Below are 17,510 nucleotides of genomic sequence, written 5' to 3' on the forward strand. Positions count from 1 at the left end.
TTGGAACTGTGATGAGAAGGACTGGACGAGGAATAGTATTTATACGGCCACCACACACAGAGAGGAAGACCGTAAAAGTAGGTTGAAACTCTCACTGTTAGAAAACTGTAGCAATTTTTCAGGGAACGAGTTTGCAACTGCAATAAAACATGAATTACTTGTAATGTGTTGTACACATCTTTATGGGGTGCCAGTAAAAGTGGAGTGTGCAGTGTGTGAGTAATCTTTTAGGCATGACTCAGACTTTTATAGAAAACTCTTTGTTATGGTACTTGAAAGTTAGACTCCACCTCGGCGGTTTCACAAAAAACCACTTATGAAAATGTTACTTTTTTTTCAAGTACCATCATATTTACAGAGTGTTTAAAATAGTAGTGGCGTTAGACTTTCTCAGTGTGTCGTATTTTTTCTTTATAAAACAAAAGCAGAAAGAAAAACATTTAGATTCATGAACTACATAATTCATGGATGAATACAGTTTTAGATGTGTGTTATAATTTCACTTGCAAATTTAAATTTTCAAAATTGATGTTGGAGAAAAAGTAGCAAAAGTCAGATCTCCCCAGAAGTTCTGAATAATATTAAAATGAAAGTCAGTGGTTTCTCCCATTCAACTTCACATTCTATACAACTTGGTGAACTTGTTTCACCGGTCCCAAAAAAATGCAGACAGGAACTAAAAGATGATAAACTTATATGACAAAAATAATCATGGCATAGGGGCTTATACGTGAGCAGTGGATCAGGCAGGGAAAGTATACAAATCCATCAAAATATGGCAGAGACAGAAAAGCTTAAATACTGTGAAGTGTGATAGCTGACAAGAGGCCGGTGGTTGATTACAAACAGGGTGCTGCTGGGAAAGAAGGCAGAAAGGTAGACAGGAAAATTGAATGATTAACATTAGGAGCTGAACTGAGACTCGAAGAAAGGGAAAAAACAATATTGAACAAATAACTGCATCCAACATACACAAGGAACCAAACACTCGCATGAATTAAGGAATCAAATTACATTTATATGCCAAGACCTAATGAACAATAATAAATACAGCAAACTGATTTGACAACACAGATATGGTCAAAGCTTAAACCAGAAAACCAAAGAATAAAGAGTGCAAAGGGCAGCTAAATACTTTTAAATACTCAGTTAGTCTGGTGAATAAATGCATCAGTGGTTAAATCCCTTTGTGTTTCAAACTGATTGAACTAATTGAATCATGGTCTGGTTTGAAGGCACTTCTAAATTCAGATTTGGACTTTAAAAGTAAAAGGGAACACAGCACATGTTGCCACCAACCACTTGTTTCTGGCTAACTGTCATCCAGTTCATCACAATTGCCAGTCTTTTCATTCATAGTTTATACATCCATCAGAGTTACTGATGAGACAGTCTTCCAGTGGCTATTGGGTGACAAGTGAGATACACTCTGGACAGATTTCCAGTTTTTCAGAGGGCAACACACAGTGGCTCTTAAAGAGACCACTAAGTCTAACAGGCTTGTTTTTTGGGGGGGGGTTTCACTGTTGAGAAAGGCGTTTTGAACCCAATAGCTGCGCCACGATGCAGCCAATCACAGTGATCACTTTTGCATTTTCCTGTATATTTACCACCAGTGGCACTTGTGCTTTTAATAAATTTTAAAAAAAATTATTCATTCTTAATAATTTTCTTCTTGAACAAATTTAAGAAGAAATTTGTTCTTAAACAAAAGCTGTTTCACTAAACAGAAGCTGTTTAGTCAGTTTCTTCTTAAAAGCTATTTAATTAAAGAGTGTATGTTATTTAATCCTTTTTAAAAGGTTTGAAAGTCTTAATTTTTGCTCTGTTCTTGTAAGTTGTATTTTAAACTTGTACTTAAGTCATTTTTTATGAAATGTTAATATCATCCTTGAAGGACAGTTTATCTATTGAAACTTTGTGGTAAAATAAAATAATTAAATAAAATGTAAATAATAGGGTAAAACATTGATTTTGTTGGCTGATGGTGTATTAATCCAGGTATGAAAACTGTTCTCATGTTTTATTGCTAAGAGATTTTCCTGTCATATATTTTCCATCTCCAGCCTTTTTAGGAAGGGTTGACATAGAAGTAAGCATATCTAAAGGGTGAGTTTTAAAACATGTTTGTTTTAAAATGGAAAATTAGGATCATGTAAACCATTACCCAATATGCGTGTATTGCCAATTACTCATACATAGAATATTCATCAATCTCCCCATGTTCTTTCATTTAAGTTAAATGTGCTGTCAGAGGTTTTGTTCCAATGTTGGGAAAAGAGCATACGTCCAAAAGCACTGTGAAATTAGAAGTCTGCATCAGAAAATTGCATGAGAAAGTCAGTAAACAGTGTACAAAGGAGAAGAAGAAGAAGGAAAAGAAAACAAGACGTTGGCTTCCACGCTTGTCGTAACCACAGCGTCTGTGGGCCTGCCAAAGGTAGCATTCATGAAAACAAATAATGGTGACTTTAACACTTAACTGAAAGTGCCAGTAATTCCTAGTGGGATTTACGATTCTGAAATTGCTCTCACAGTTTATTTGTGGCTGCTGACAAGTCGTCCCTCTTATTATGCAGGTGAATTTAAGTGGAAACATCAGAGCAACAGCAAGGCCTTTATTTCACGGGGGCCACTGCTCTCACGCCATATAGTGAAGTTAATTTTGCCTGCTCCCAAATTGTAGGCTCATAAAGCAATCTCTTGTGAAATTTAGGGTGAAAACTGTTCAAGCTGACATGTTAAATAATTCAGTGGACTTTTTATTTGTGAGCACTACGATATGATTTTCCTGAGTTGTTTGGGACTTTGCCTAAATAAATATTGAAAAAAAAATAAATACTTGTGACAGCTCCTGTGTTTTTTTCTTAAATTAACACCTTCAAAAAATTAAACAGAGTCTCTTTGTGGCAGCAATAATTCATCTAAGCACATCTGCCAGTCAAGATAATGTATTTCTTCTTTTGATGTTTGCTTTTTAAACAGCGCAAATGCAACAGTATTTGCCTCTTAGAAATTTCTTCTGTTTTTACTTTCTTGTGATGCTGAAATGTCAAACAAGTTTTAATATCACACAAATGTGTGTAATATTAAACACATCTTTGTTATTAAACTGACACTATCATTTTACAAAGATAATGACGGTAAACTTAAAAAAAAACTGTTTTCAAATAATGATTTTATTTATTAAGGTAATAAAAACAACAACTATGAAACAGGCTCAGTGCAATGTTAATGAATAGATAAAGAACAACTGCGTTCAGTTGTGCAGATTACTGTCAGACCTGTAAAATCAAGAATTAATTCAAACAAAACCTGCATGCAGTAAGACTCAGACACCAAAAAAAGAAAATCAAATGTGCTGGTTTGAAGAAGTTTTACAGAGTAAACAAAGTCATGACATCTACTCCATCTGTCTCAACAATATTACAAAGACATTTCTAGATCTTTGGGACTCCAGCAAACCATGGTGAGTGCCATTATTCACAAAAAGAAGTGGGGGAGGAAAGGAGCAGTGGTGAACCCTCCAGGATGCTGGCCGACCGAAATTTTTCTGAGAGTGCCTTTGTTTGACTCATTCAGAAGGTGAAAAAAAAACAACCCAAAGCCACATCTAAGGCTCTGCAGGCTTCAGTCCGAGAAACACTAAGGCCCATCATGACATTGACACCCTTGATGCTCTCCAAGATTTCTGGATTGATGAGGAAAAAAAAAAAAAAAAAACTGAACTTTGTTAAAGCAATATTTCAAACCATTGCACAATAGCAATACCATATGGTGGTGGCAGTTTAATGGTCCGGGACAGCTTTTGCTGCTTCATCATCTGGATGATTTTTCTGTTATTTCATCTTAAATTATCCTCTTGATTAGACATTCCTCACTTGGTTTATGAAGCAGGATAATAATCTGAGGAATACTAGCGATTGGGTGGTTTAAACAAACAAAGAAAAAACAAATTAAACGCTTTGTATTGGCCCGGTCAAAACCCATCCTGACTGAGATGGTGTGATGTGGCCAGGAGACCTTTCATGCTCCAAAGTCATTCAGTGACTAAGTTAAAACAATTCTGCAAAACAAGAATGTAGAAGACTCATTGCCAGTTACTGTGAAAGCAGTATGGCAGTTGTTCCCACCAAATTTTGTTGGGGTAGTTTGTTTTTGTTTTTTTTTTAATGAATGAACGCATTATTTGAAAACCGCTTTCTGTATTTTATGTTGCTTGAGTTGTATTGAAGTTAAAGCATTTAGCATATGTGCTGTTGTTGGTGTGCTGGTTCTTTAAAAAGTTGGTGAAAGTCCCAGCACTCAAAGATCCAAGATAATGATGAATTACTCTCTTTGGTGATTGAACTGCCAGTTGGAAAAGGGGTTGATTGACTGTTTTTAAATGATATCTAAAAGACACTACAAAATAATCACTTCCATATGCTCTCTTGTGAAAATTGTGAAACACTGTTAATTTTACTGGAGTCTTTATGCAAGCCGCATTGCTTTCTATTGTTTTCTTTTTAGCTTCACTATCCATTTCCAGAGCCTTGTTTTCTGCTACAGAGAACAGACGACTGTGAGAAGATGAGGTTCACTCCCCACATCTGGAAGCATGCTTAATGATCACTGAAAAACAAGATGAACTATTTTCTAAAATGACACAGGGAGGGGTAGACTGCAGCCTAGGTCTCACGCTTCCCCCATCCTGCCCCCCCGATTTTATATTCTGCATTTGTGACGAGCAGTGTGGTCTCAGCGGAGACTTCTCCTGTGCTCTTTAAAGTTTAATTTGGACTTGCTCTAAATTTATAGGCAACACTAAATTTATATTCTCCTGCGTGAGAAATGAATGCTTCTATCCAAGGGTGAAAATAAAGGTTTACTACACAACCCCAAATAATCCCTTGTTGAAAAATCCAGCTGTTATAAAGTTACATCTGTGATGGGTAACACTTTAGCATGCTTAATTATGAGAGAATTTATGATTAAATTCTGTCTTAATTATCCTTAATTGCAACTTCTTCAACCTGCAGCCTTGTGCAGGTTTATTTAAAAGTGTAGCACATATTTTCCTTTCTTTCTGCTCTGATGAGTGAAACAGCTGCTTTTATTGTTTTCAAAACATTAAATGTACCTCTTCTAAAAGATATGCCAATGCTGCTAAATCTACGATTAAAACTTTAATGATATGTATTCTAAACTGATTTTTAAAAAAAGTTCACACACGCTATTGGCATCTAGCCTTGTGAGTAGTTTGGTTCTCTGATTTATGTTCATGTCATTCCAGCAAATTTTTTTGATGGATGTTCTTTAAGGTGAGGATGATGAAAAATCTAAACTATTTAAAGGTACTTTCACCTTTCAGAATAAGCCATGATCAGAGTGAGAATCATTGCTTGCAAACATTCAGAACTTCCAAAACTGACTTTTGCATCAATAAACTAACAATTTATTTCATCTCAAGGCATATAATAAAAGGTAACACTTTATTTGCAGGGGTGTGCATGACTGACATGACACTGTCAAAAACATGACATAACATCTGTCATGAACATAAAGAAGTCTTTATGAATGTTTATGACAGTTGTCATGAAGTGTCATTCGGTAAATAATGACACTTCATGATAACTGTCATAAACTGTCATAAACACTCATAAAGACTTCTTTATGTTCATGACAGGTGTTATGTCATGTTTTTGACAGTGTCATGTCAGTCTTATGCACACCCCTTAAATAAAATGTTACCAAATAGGGTACATTTTTTCTCTCTTATTTCTCCCAAGCAATCTGTTTGCAGGAATTTGCAGATTAAACCACATTGCCTGGCATTAAATTCAGACTAAGTCTTTCCTCTTTAGTGTCAAGTAGCATGATGAGGCTGATTTTCATTGCTAAATGCCTGAATAATGACTTTCCTCAAACTCAAAAGTTTATAGGTATTTCATTTGTAGACTTTTACGTTTTAAGTCAAACGAGCCTCCACAAACTTCTCATAACAGCCTGTTTGAACAGCTTTACAGCTCAACCCCCAGCTTTTCAAAGGAGCTGATAACAGAGGTTTGTGCTGGCCCCTCCAAAACAATGCTGTCTCTCCGCCACTCATTAACTAAATGGATGGTATGCTTAAGGTCATTGTCTTTTTGGAGGACACGTGTGCCAAAGCGTTAACTTCCTCAATGATGTCTTTGAGGTGTTGCAAGACATGTTTCCACATAATTATCTTTAGTCGTGGTCTCATCTTTTTTTTTTTGTTTTTTTTTTTTGCACACAATCCCATCTAGAGGCAAAAGGCAAACACAACGTAATGCTCCCACCCTCATACTTTACCTCTTATTCGCAAACACCACCCTCATTTTTCCAGATGTAACAAATCATTTGGGCAAGACGGTAGGAAATGTCTCCCAAAAATAAAGGTCCTTGTCTCTGAATGCATTTGGAAACTGTAATGTTTTATATTTTGATTGATTCGCATATCACTGTAAGAACAGATAAAATAGCACCTTCAGGCATCTGGAAATTGTGAATTATGGAGGTTCATAATTCTTTTACTGATATCTTTATTGAGTTCGTTTTTTGTTTGTTTTGTCATGATGTCACGCAGGAAATCGGTGTGCCTAAAACATTGCCTGCAAAATATATAGGTAAGTGTGTTTTGTGCACTCAAACACCAGCAGCTCATAAGGCCCTTATATCAGGCATAATATTCATAGAACAAATCTGAATTTGAAGAAAGCGATTAAAAAAAATCTCTTTAATTATTCTGCTATTTAACAAATATAAATAATTTTGGTAATCCTAACTGATTAATGGCACAGTGAGTAAAGAAAAGATAGGTTCTGTATTACTTTTAGACAACATACGTAAATAAGTCGTGCGCATGTTCTTTCTTTCATGTGCTTTAATCCCATGGCTAATCCCAGCATCATAATTACACACTTGAGCCATTTGCAACACTTGCTCAAGGAAAGGATAACAGTTGTTGTCTTTTTATATGACACATTTACCTGAAATCACATGGAAGATATCATTTCAGAATTGATCATTTTCTGTCTCTGAACTGAGCCATGAAGGGGCAATAGTTTTCAGAGTTTAATAGAAAGCTGTTCCTCTAATAAAAGGCTGGGCTGCAAGGAATATGTGGTGACATTCATATGAATGTCAAGACCAGAGGGTTTTGGGCAGAATATTGCAGTGTAATTAAATGATGAAAGTCCTGGTGACCAAGCAGAACAATAAACTGAAATGACACCAAGAAATGGCAGACAGAAATGTTATCTTCCACAGTCTTAATCATCTAACCCTATCCAATATTTTACCTTTAGTTCAGTTGGATAAGAGAAGTGTGAAAGTAAAATCTTTCTCAGTTTTATGTTGACGAGGATGTGATTTTGAAGAGTAAACGAGTGAGAAGCAACACACCTTAGCCATCAGAGGGCTAAGGTAGAAACAAGAAAAAAAAGTCTTAAAAAATAAGGACAAAAGTCTAAACATGCTTACCAAATTCTACATCTGTGTCATCCAGAGGATCCTGTGCAACACTGTAGTCAGTGATAAACTAAATACTATTACCAATATGAATTAACAGGAACGTGCAAAACACTGAGTTACAGTGGCTATACAGCACTATGCATAAGAGAAAAATGTGAAATGTGATACAAGCTGTCAGTAGTACAAATAAACTGTGTTTGTACCTTTGAAAGAGAAAGTATTATGTGAAGTCCAACTTTTTTACACGGTGTTGTATTGTTGTTCCATCACAAACCACATACCTGGAGTGTTGGTTTGATTCAAGGAATCCTTGAATCTACCGTGGCAACCATAGATGCCCTAACACCTGCTAGTACAAAGCACCACCTATTTACCCAAAGCTCCTCCTAGAAGCTACAGTCTCCAGCTGAGCTGTCGCTACAGAGACAAAGACAAAAAGGCCAATTTCAAGGCGTCAAACCGCAAAGTCAAATTTCTTTTAAAGGGGTGGTATTATGTCTTTCCTTCCAGGCACATAGTAACATTTTATAGCACAATCAAGTAACTATGTGCTTGGAAAACACATAATGACACCCCCTTTAAACACAAGGCAGCCATGTTGGAATCTGAGGTGAAGGTCGATGACCAAAAAAATGTCTCTTCTACTGGTATTGTATCCCTAGTTGGTACAAAACCTTGAATCCACTGACCCTAAACTGCAGAATCAGAGGAAACTACTTTCAGGAGGGCTGATTAAAAATCTATTAAAATTCCTTGGTACTGAAAGGTGCATTTTTCTATGTTTATACACTAAATGAACTATTGAAGATCTGAACTTTGAATTTGAAATAAAGTCTATTCTTTCAATTCAAATAGTCCCATTTTTATTTCATAACCTATATGTAAACAGTTGTTAATGCCTAATATGATGTGGATCTATTTTTCTTCTCTCCCTGGCTTAACAGTCTAACAGTCTTTCACTATGCAAAAAGACTGCTGAACTGTCAGAAAGATCTTGATTAGAACTGAAACAAACTGATCAAAACAAACAGGGCCAATGATTAGAAGTTGAAATTAATTGATGATGTTGGAATTATACTTGCCTGAGGCCTGTCCTCAGGCTTTTCACTCTTCTATTTACATGGTTAAATTTGATGAGACGCTCCAATAATTTCAATAGTAAAAAGGCAACAACTGTCATTAAAATGCTAAAACCAGAGGCAGCAGCATAACAGATTCACATAAATCTGCAAATCTGTTGACATGCTTATTTGTTGATTAGAGCTGAAACAATAATACCCTGTCTTCTCGTATTTGGCATTTTTTATTGGCTTTCATCTGACAATTTTTTTTCTGAAATATTTGCTCTCAACAAGCACTTTTAGATATTTGTGAGGGAAGCAGGGAATGGGAAACAGTTGTTAAGGAAAAGAGTATATTAAGGAAGATCGGCCATAGTGAAACTATCAGCGCATTGTTGTGTGTTTGTGCATTAATCTGCATTAGGAATGGTTCTCTGTTCAGAGCTTGAGTAATTACAGAAAAACCTCCCCATTTGGAAACCATGTGCAACTTCCATGCATCCCTGATTAAAATAAATTGGGCAAATATCTAGAAGTGTGGTCAGTTTACTACCAAGCCTCTCAGACTGTTAACATCCCAAAATAAATTATTGTCTGCACATTTTAATTTATTGGGATGTTGTCATCAGAAAAAGGTGGTAAATTCATCCTAAAGCTTAATTCAATAGGGTTCAACAAAAATTTAATACAATCTAATTTACAAGTCGACAGGCAGCCAAGAAAAAGTGCCTCATCACAAAAATAAACACGAACTTAGAATGACATCTAGCGGACTGTCATAAAACTGCAACTGATGCAAACGCTCTATGGCTACGTCAACAGTACTACGTGGAAGATGAAGCTGTGGGTGGAGGTGATGCTATGAAAAGGGTATTACATTTCACAATAAGGGCTTCTGGTTAACTTTATTGATCCCTTCCTCTTATTTTGCAACACCTGACACTCTTGAAAGAGTAATCCAGGTTTTTACTCCATATTTTTTTTCATGTGCATGTTTTAAACGAGCTGCGTGATCAAATAAATATAAAGGAGACGTTTATTTCGAAGGGATTTTAATAAAGCCGTTAGCTGGCTAGATGCAGGGATTTTCTATGGGTGCAGACAGAAAATCATGTGAACGATTTAGGATTAACAATGTATGCTCTCGGAGATATTAAATTGAAAACAATGGCGCTTTTCTGTTGAATTGATTCTACATTTACATTTTCTTTCAGTTTAACCGCGACTTGTTTCCTTTTCGAAAGACTGGATTTGCCTTTCAACACACAGTTGTGAGGATTGGAAGCTAGCTCGTCAGGTAGCAGCAGGCAGCCACATCAGCACCGCTGTTCCCAGTCACACACGTTAGCATCTGAGTTATCGAGCTGCTGGTTTTGATTTCGCATGGATTTAAAGAGCTTGGGGATTAGCTTTTGCCAAGGTAGAAACAATTTATCATCCTGTGTTGGTTTCTTGCAGAGATTTCATCATGGCAGACAATATCATGAGCAAGGCTGCTACCATGGAGATCCCCATTAATAGCAATGGGGATACAGGGACTCTGACTGAAGATGACAGCCTGGAGCAGGTGAGTCAACTTTTATTCCACCTCATAATATTTTAGTACATGATGCCAGTGAGGTGTTTTTGTTTTCTTACACATTACCTGGCTGTGTGTTTAGGTCTTAAACTGATTAGGCCAAATGTTAGCTTAACCCTGCAGGGTTTTGAAAGTATTAATAAGTCACGTTTAAGATTAGCAGCTGGTTAAGAACATGTGCATGGAATACGTATGATTTGTTTGTCCAAGACGGCACCAAAGAGTATTTTTTGTGCTTCAGTCACTGATGATAGTCATATGCATCCCTTGTTATTTATATATAATGTAACGATAAAATAATGTGCAATAAAACAGACATATTTAGGCAAGCAATAAAATAGAAAAGCTACATCAACATGGTTGCATTGCACCTTTAAACTAAGACTTTGTTCAGATATGCTTAATTTAACTTGGATTCATTCTACAGTCGGAAGCTATCTGCATGTAACATCTTGACTATGCATTTAGTTGCCCCAACAAACTTGCAGAAGTAATAAACTCTGATTTTAGCTATGCCAGAACTTCATTTTTTGTCTGCCTAAGCAGTTATTTTGTTCATTTGGATTTAACGTGATGCTGAAAAATCACGTAAATGAAATACCTCATCATCTTCCAGGCTCTGGCAGCCACATGGAAGTATTGGGTTTCAGTTGTTCATGATGTCATCCACTTTGACAAAATGTTAACAGAAGGAACCCCCGGTGCATTATGCTGCACCCAACAGTGGGCCAAACAGACTTTTCTTTTCCTTTTTTTGTAGCTGAGTTGTTGAGGTTTTACCATGACTTAACCTGGCCTCCCTTCTTTGTTTCTATGTCTAAAACAATTGTTATTTTAACGGGTGTGTAAACCTTAGGATTGGCTAAACACAACATAATTCTGTCACCCTTCAGCAGAAGGGTATCTGTCATTGTGACTCAGATTAGGTCTGCTTAGATCATACAAGTTTAGTTTAGTATTTGCGAAGCAGCATTTCAATGTGCACATAATGATTTAAGTAAGAAAATAAATAGTACACTCATCTTTCCTCTTTAGTTTTAGTCAAACAGAATCTAAAGTAGGCATGAGAAAATTGCTTGCTTCTGATTTTGACTTTACTGAAATGAAACTTGATTTTGTTCAAGGTGTCTCAAAACGGTACCTCATTGCTAATTTATGTCCCGTTTAGTGAAGCTGGCTGAAAAACAATGTGTGGAGGATCGTATGCATTTTCTTTTTTTATGCCTTTTTTATGTTTTTGGCCCTTTCAACCCTTTATGTGGACATCTTTTTGGATGTAAATCTCTCAGGATCTGCAGCAGGTGATGGTGTCTGGACCCAACCTGAATGAAACCAGTATCGTGTCAGGAGGCTATGGAGGACCGGCTGGGGGCATCATTCCAACAAGCTCCATCAAAGGTATTATCAGGAGGTCAAATGCGTTGTCTTCTTTTCTTCATTTTGACGACTTTTTTTTCTTTTAAAAGCTCATATTTGATGATGCACTATTAGTTACCATTTCATATCTCGTTTAAAAAAAAAAAAAATTACTCTATGTACTTTTCCAAGGCAGACATGATTTGAAGTAGAACACTGTTCCATCCACCGTCTGTTTTCACTCTCTTGTCAGAAGCAGGCTGCTCTGAGCTTAGCCAGAGATCTGTCAGTGTTGTTGAATGCCTTAAAGGAACTCCAAGCAGCTCACTAATGTAATGCACCCTGAGGAAACCATAGCAGAGCTAGAACGCTTCCTCCTCGTATATTATTGTGCCTCTAAGGAACTCGTGACCTCTAGGCTGCTGGTTCATGTTCCAAACATCATATTCCTTAGGGCCTGGAGTTCGCTACAACCCTGAGTATCTGGACAGAGGACGGGCCCCTGCACCAGGACTAGGTGGCTGTGTGTTCTAATGACAACTTTTCTTAATTAAACCTTTTATATGTTGGGATTTGTGACATTCTTTAAGAGTTTTTGTATTGCTTGACTAAAAGGATTGTATGCAACTTTGCTCGTATCTATTGACTCACAGCATTGGTAAACACGACTGTATTGCAACCTTCAGAATTAGGGACGTACTAACGTGATATTACTGTTTTGTCTCTTAAAATGTTGACCTCATGTCCAGTTTACTCCTGTGGGCTGTAAAATGAGCTTTGGATGACTGTTTTGTTGTTGCGCTGCACTTTCATTGTGACCCTAATATTGTGCATTTTCTTATCTTTTTTTTTTTTAGTGACTTTTATTTTTGCATGAAAAACCTGCATTGTGGACTGTTATGTCTTCAAACTCACTGCAACACCATCTTCACCAAAACCAGTTTCTATATGTTCCTTCAGCTTGTTATTTCACTATCAAGTTCCTGTGCATAAGCTTCCTCATTATCTGTGACCTTTTCTCATTCCTGCTTTTCATCGCCACCATGCTCATTTCAGACATTCGCATGAAATCCAGGGGTGTTAACCTGCCTTATAGTAATGCTTCAGCCAGTCGACTAGCTCATCACACAAACCAGCATCCAGGTATCACCGAGCTCCTCACCGTCTCCATCTTATTCTCGCTTATTGTCATGATCCATCAAATATACCACCACCCTGCAAATTAAAAGAAAAAGTACAATGTCCCAAAGTATACACAATATTTCTTTCTTCTTCTTTTTTTTGTTCATCTAAGGGTCACTGAATCATAACACTAATTCAACTGAAGAAGTTTCTCGTGGTGTGGCAGTGGAGAAACTGGACAGTGTAAAGAAATGGGGCATTAATACGTACAAGGTAATGCCAGTTGTGTGCTACATGTTTAAACTGTAGAAAACATTTGCATGCTAAGCTGTATGTCCATGTACTGCACAGTATATGCACTCAGTACATAGTTAGGGCTCCTTTTGCATTTTATCAGTGCAGCATGTCATGGTTCTGATGAGGTATGGAGTAAACCCAGTATGGATAAATATCAGTCTTCAGCTCATCTGCATTGTTTGGTTCTGCTGTCTCTCATCTTCCTCATGACAGATGAATAATCCATGAAAGGAAGCATGAAGTACTCTGAAATTCCCTGGCAGACGGCTGGACTGACTTTTTACTTGATAACACATTGTGGACCAATGCCAGCAATTGACATGGCTCCACATAGGTCTGACTGTGGAAAACCTCAAACTAGACCTCATCAAACCTTGATTTAGTATCTCTCCACTCTTCATCCAAACTCCGGGGCCTTGGTTTCTAAATTAAAAGCAAACGTTGGTTTCATATGCGAAGAGGACTTTGGATTTCTTTTTTTTTTCCTTTTTCTCCTGAGTTTGAGACATTGGATGTTGTCCCTGACTTAGGAGTGGCCTAGCCCAAGGACTATGCCAGTGGTGGCCCATGAATCACTGACTCCAGTCACAGCTACAAATTATTTATGCTCTTTGCAATGAATCTGCATGAGTTTCCCTTTTTGTAGTAGATTACTGAAATGAAAGTAATGTTAACTGGTCATCTTGTTAGGAATAAACCTATATTATCTTTGTGGCGGTTTCAGTGTACAAAGCAGATGTTCTCAGAGAAGTTCGGCAGAGGCTCTCGAACGGTGGACTTGGAATTGGAAGCCCAGATCGATGTTTTGAGGGACACCAAGAGCAAATACGAAAACATCCTAAGACTGGCGACTGCGCTCATCACTCATTTCCAAAGCATGGTGCAAACGCAGCAGGCTCTTGGGGACACATTCACAGACCTGAGTCAGAAGTCCCCCGAGTTACAGGTGCACCGATGACTCAATGTCCACGTCGGATGGTCTCAAACAGGCGATTAAAACTTGTGTGTATCCCTGCAGGATGAATTTGGGTATAATGCAGAAACACAAAAGCTGCTGTGCAAGAATGGTGAGGCTTTGCTGGGTGCCATCAACTTCTTTGTGTCCAGCGTGAACACCCTGGTCAATAAAACCATGGAGGATACTCTGATGACAATCAGACATTATGAAAATGCAAGGTATAAAGTGTTGACACTTTACATGAGAGATTAGTAACAATAAAATATTTGCAAGGGGAAAGCACGGATAAAGTTTTATCTGTTTCTGTTTTTTCTGTCATGCATGCAGACTTGAATTCGATGCCTATCGCTCTGATCTGGAGGAGCTAAGTTTGGGTCCAAGGGATGCAGCCGCTATGGTTCGCATTGAGATGGCTCAGCAGGAGTACCACACCCACAGAGAGAAATATGAGCGGCTTCGTAGTGATGTGTCCATCAAACTTAAATTTCTGGAGGAAAATAAGGTTTGCTTTGCAGATTTATGCATCTTCCCATTTTATTTTCTGTCATAAACTCCAACTATTATTAGTGGTGGGACTCAAATAAAATCTTTAAATGAGTTGATTTCGAGGTCTGTAATTAGTCACATTCTAATTGAAAACTATGCATCAGCAAAATAAGCAACATTTTAGATTCAAAAACCCTTTTTGACTGTAAATTACTGGATAAAGAGACATGAGCTCAACAACAAAGATGTTTGTTGTTTTTAATTTATTTTGGTTTTTCAACCATCTGATTGGTGCAAAGTGCTGTTATACTAATTTAGCTTTCAAGTGTTTCAGGACCCCTAATCATTCATGTAACTATTTGTTTGTAAAAATAATAAATAAAATAAACGCAATTGATTGAAATAGATTTTAATTTGTGAAAAAAAAGTTATCTAAAATATCAAAATTAACGCATCAAAGTCCCAGTTCTAGTAATTACACGTTGCGATAAATTCTAGGAAATTAACAATTTGTGCAGTTTCTCTTTTTATCATTTTTGTCGGATAAATGCATTGATGGTCTCAACACTTAGTTGGGCTACACCAGTTTCCAAATATACACACTGTTGATTATTACTTACATTTGAACAAAGCCTTTACTCCACCTTGAAAACATTCCATTTTCAATTCTTATAAAAGTCTTTGTATAGGAATTTGATCAATTTTATGCAAGTCATTGCAAGCTCGCCATGCTTCAGTGATTATGCCATGACATCACTGTTGGATGTGGTTACACATACGCAGGGGCACAAATGTGACCACACCCAAACTCTGAGATCACTGATGCTTGATGTGGTGTTTAAGCCGAAACTAGCAAACCAAGGAGAAGAATAAGGTGCTGCTTTCAAATGTCGCTTGGAAATTAGTTGGTTGTAATATTGCTGAGTATTAAAAAAGCAGCCTAGTGTAAGACAAAGCGCTTGAGAGGCAAAAAAACAAAAAACCCACAAAGACAGACATAAAGACACGAGAGACGCAACATAATGACCAAACTGAGTAAACAGTTAAAACAAATGATGTGAAGAATGGAGAGAGCTGTATCACTGTGATTTGTGTAAAAGAAGCTTGGCACTACAAGGGTTAAGGCTGTAGAGAGCCATATGCCACGTGAGAAGCACAAAGCCCATGCCAAGAGCCACAAAAAGATTCCACACTTTTAGTCCCCTGAAAAGAAAACATTTCTTTTAAACATTTGTCGTGATATAGGGCTTACATTTATTGTCCTAATGTTCTTTAAAAAATCTTAAATTTTACTTGGTGGAACATTCAGAAACTCTGTTTAGCCCATACCCCCTTTTCTCTGCCTTGTAAAATCCAACACAACCATTGTTTTCAGAAGTCATCTATTACATGGAGTCCGTCCACCAGTGTGTGATTTAGTCCCACTATAAATCCAGTCCCCTTAGTTACAACATAACTTAACCTAACCTTATTAGTTTGTCAGACGTTAGTGAACAAACACCATGAAGACCAAAGAACACATGAGACAGATCAGGGGAAAATCTTACCACTTTGAAGTCACTTTTTGCTCTATTTTGCACTGGGCTGTCATAAAATCACACTAATATATATTACAGTCTGTGCTTCTCATAGAACATGGCATGAAAAAGTTTAAAGGACTGTTTCTCTCTGAATTTTTAAATATTCCTTTTTCCATTTTGTTTGCAATAACTTAATGTTCCTTCTCATTTGTTTTTTTCCTAGGTGAAGGTGATGCACAAGCAGCTGCTTCTCTTCCATAATGCAATCTCAGCTTACTTTGCTGGCAACCAGCAGCAGTTGGAACAAACTCTAATACAGTTCAATGTAAAGTTAAAGCCTCCAGGGTCAGACAAGCCTTCCTGGCTGGAGGAGCAGTAATGGACACACAAAGTTCATCTGCTTCTTGACATTTTCAGTGACGCAACAGATGAGTGGTTCGAAGGATATATATTAAATGATTAGGACCCAGATTAAAAACCTTTTTGTAATGTTTTTTTAGTATCATTTATGACATAGATGAAAATATTCTTTTTTTCTTTTTGTTACATTGCAAACCTCTTATTTTGCTCTTCTTATAGTTGGCACAATCATTTTCAGACATGTCACTTATTTATGTTCAAGGTTGTAGTTTAGTATGGAGGTTCCCTCGGGCAGTTTTGCACCTTATTTTTAATTTTTACCTAAAGATACATGTAACATGTTGGTGTATATTAAATTTGAGGAAGTCCACAAGTTGGAGCAGCACATCACATCCCTGAGATGCTGTACATAAGGTTGACATATCATCTTTAAATGGTATTTATTTTCTGAATCATGTTCTTCAAAGTAACCTATCGTGTTTCTCCTGTCACTTTGTGAAATACCTTCCAGAAGGGTCATTGTACAATGAACTAATATTTTCAATGAAATTACTTTTTTCTTTACTCTGATAAACAGTCATTATCACTTTGGTCTTCTAATTTTTTGATTATCCCCAGATACACTATGCTGTAATGAGCGCAGCAACACTACAGGCTTCTTTCTTTTTTTTCTTTTTTAAAACAAACTTTCTTTACCCTAGTGTGTTTTGTCATATTCCACATCAGTGCATTTGTTTGATCCTTTGTCAGTAAATGCATATATTTCAGTTACATAGACTAAAAAATAATCAGTTTCAGCCAAGTCAATTTTTGACTGGTATAATAGCAGGTGACTGTAAAGCTATGAACAGGATGCGAGACTTGTTCTTAAAGTCTCAAACTATAGAACATAAACAGTAAACCCCTAATAATGAATGCACTTTAGTTTAAAAACAAAGGTCAGTGTCCCTTCCAAGACAGAATGTAGATCGTACCTTTTTTCATATTTTATTTATTCACCTGTTTGTAACATACGTGTATAATACTGAGGGTTCTCTAAGGTTGTAGTTGGCTGGTTGTATTTTTCCTCTGTCTGCATTTCCAATAAAGTGCTGGATGTTATAAGTTTCATTGAACTTTGTGGTTATCTATTATTGTTGCATTCAGATTTCTTCAGAACTAAAGCTTACTATGTATTATGTTTTCATATGAAACAAATGTATTTTCACTTGTGGGTTATAACTCTCACTACTGTTCACTGGAGTCCCAAATTCATAGTTTCAGAGTGATGAATGTCAGTGACTTTGTTTCTTATC

The 17,510-nt window shown here is 36.9% G+C and overlaps 1 protein-coding gene across 4 annotated transcripts; it reads left to right on the forward strand.

Moving 5' to 3' along the window:
• Positions 1-9,588: 9,588 nt before the first annotated feature.
• LOC106926220 (arfaptin-2-like) lies at positions 9,589-17,325 on the forward strand. Of its 4 annotated transcripts, none has more exons than XM_088011669.1 (11): positions 9,589-9,673; positions 9,752-9,880; positions 9,996-10,104; positions 11,406-11,514; positions 11,927-11,989; positions 12,529-12,615; positions 12,767-12,867; positions 13,616-13,837; positions 13,910-14,067; positions 14,177-14,351; positions 16,079-17,325. In XM_088011669.1, exons 3-11 carry the CDS (start codon positions 10,006-10,008, stop codon positions 16,232-16,234), a joined length of 1,170 nt encoding a protein of 389 aa, XP_087867795.1. In that variant the 5' UTR covers positions 9,589-9,673; positions 9,752-9,880; positions 9,996-10,005; the 3' UTR covers positions 16,235-17,325. The 4 variants fall into 4 exon arrangements, with proteins under 4 accessions (XP_087867795.1, XP_014856483.1, XP_087867797.1 ...); XM_015000997.2 differs by having other exon boundaries at positions 9,752-9,834; XM_088011671.1 differs by lacking the exon at positions 12,529-12,615 and having other exon boundaries at positions 9,602-9,834.
• Positions 17,326-17,510: the final 185 nt, after the last annotated feature.

Source organism: Poecilia mexicana, unplaced genomic scaffold (genome assembly GCF_051168715.1).
Source record: "Poecilia mexicana isolate PSO_F unplaced genomic scaffold, ASM5116871v1 scaffold_13, whole genome shotgun sequence".
Lineage (NCBI taxonomy): Eukaryota > Metazoa > Chordata > Actinopteri > Cyprinodontiformes > Poeciliidae > Poecilia > Poecilia mexicana.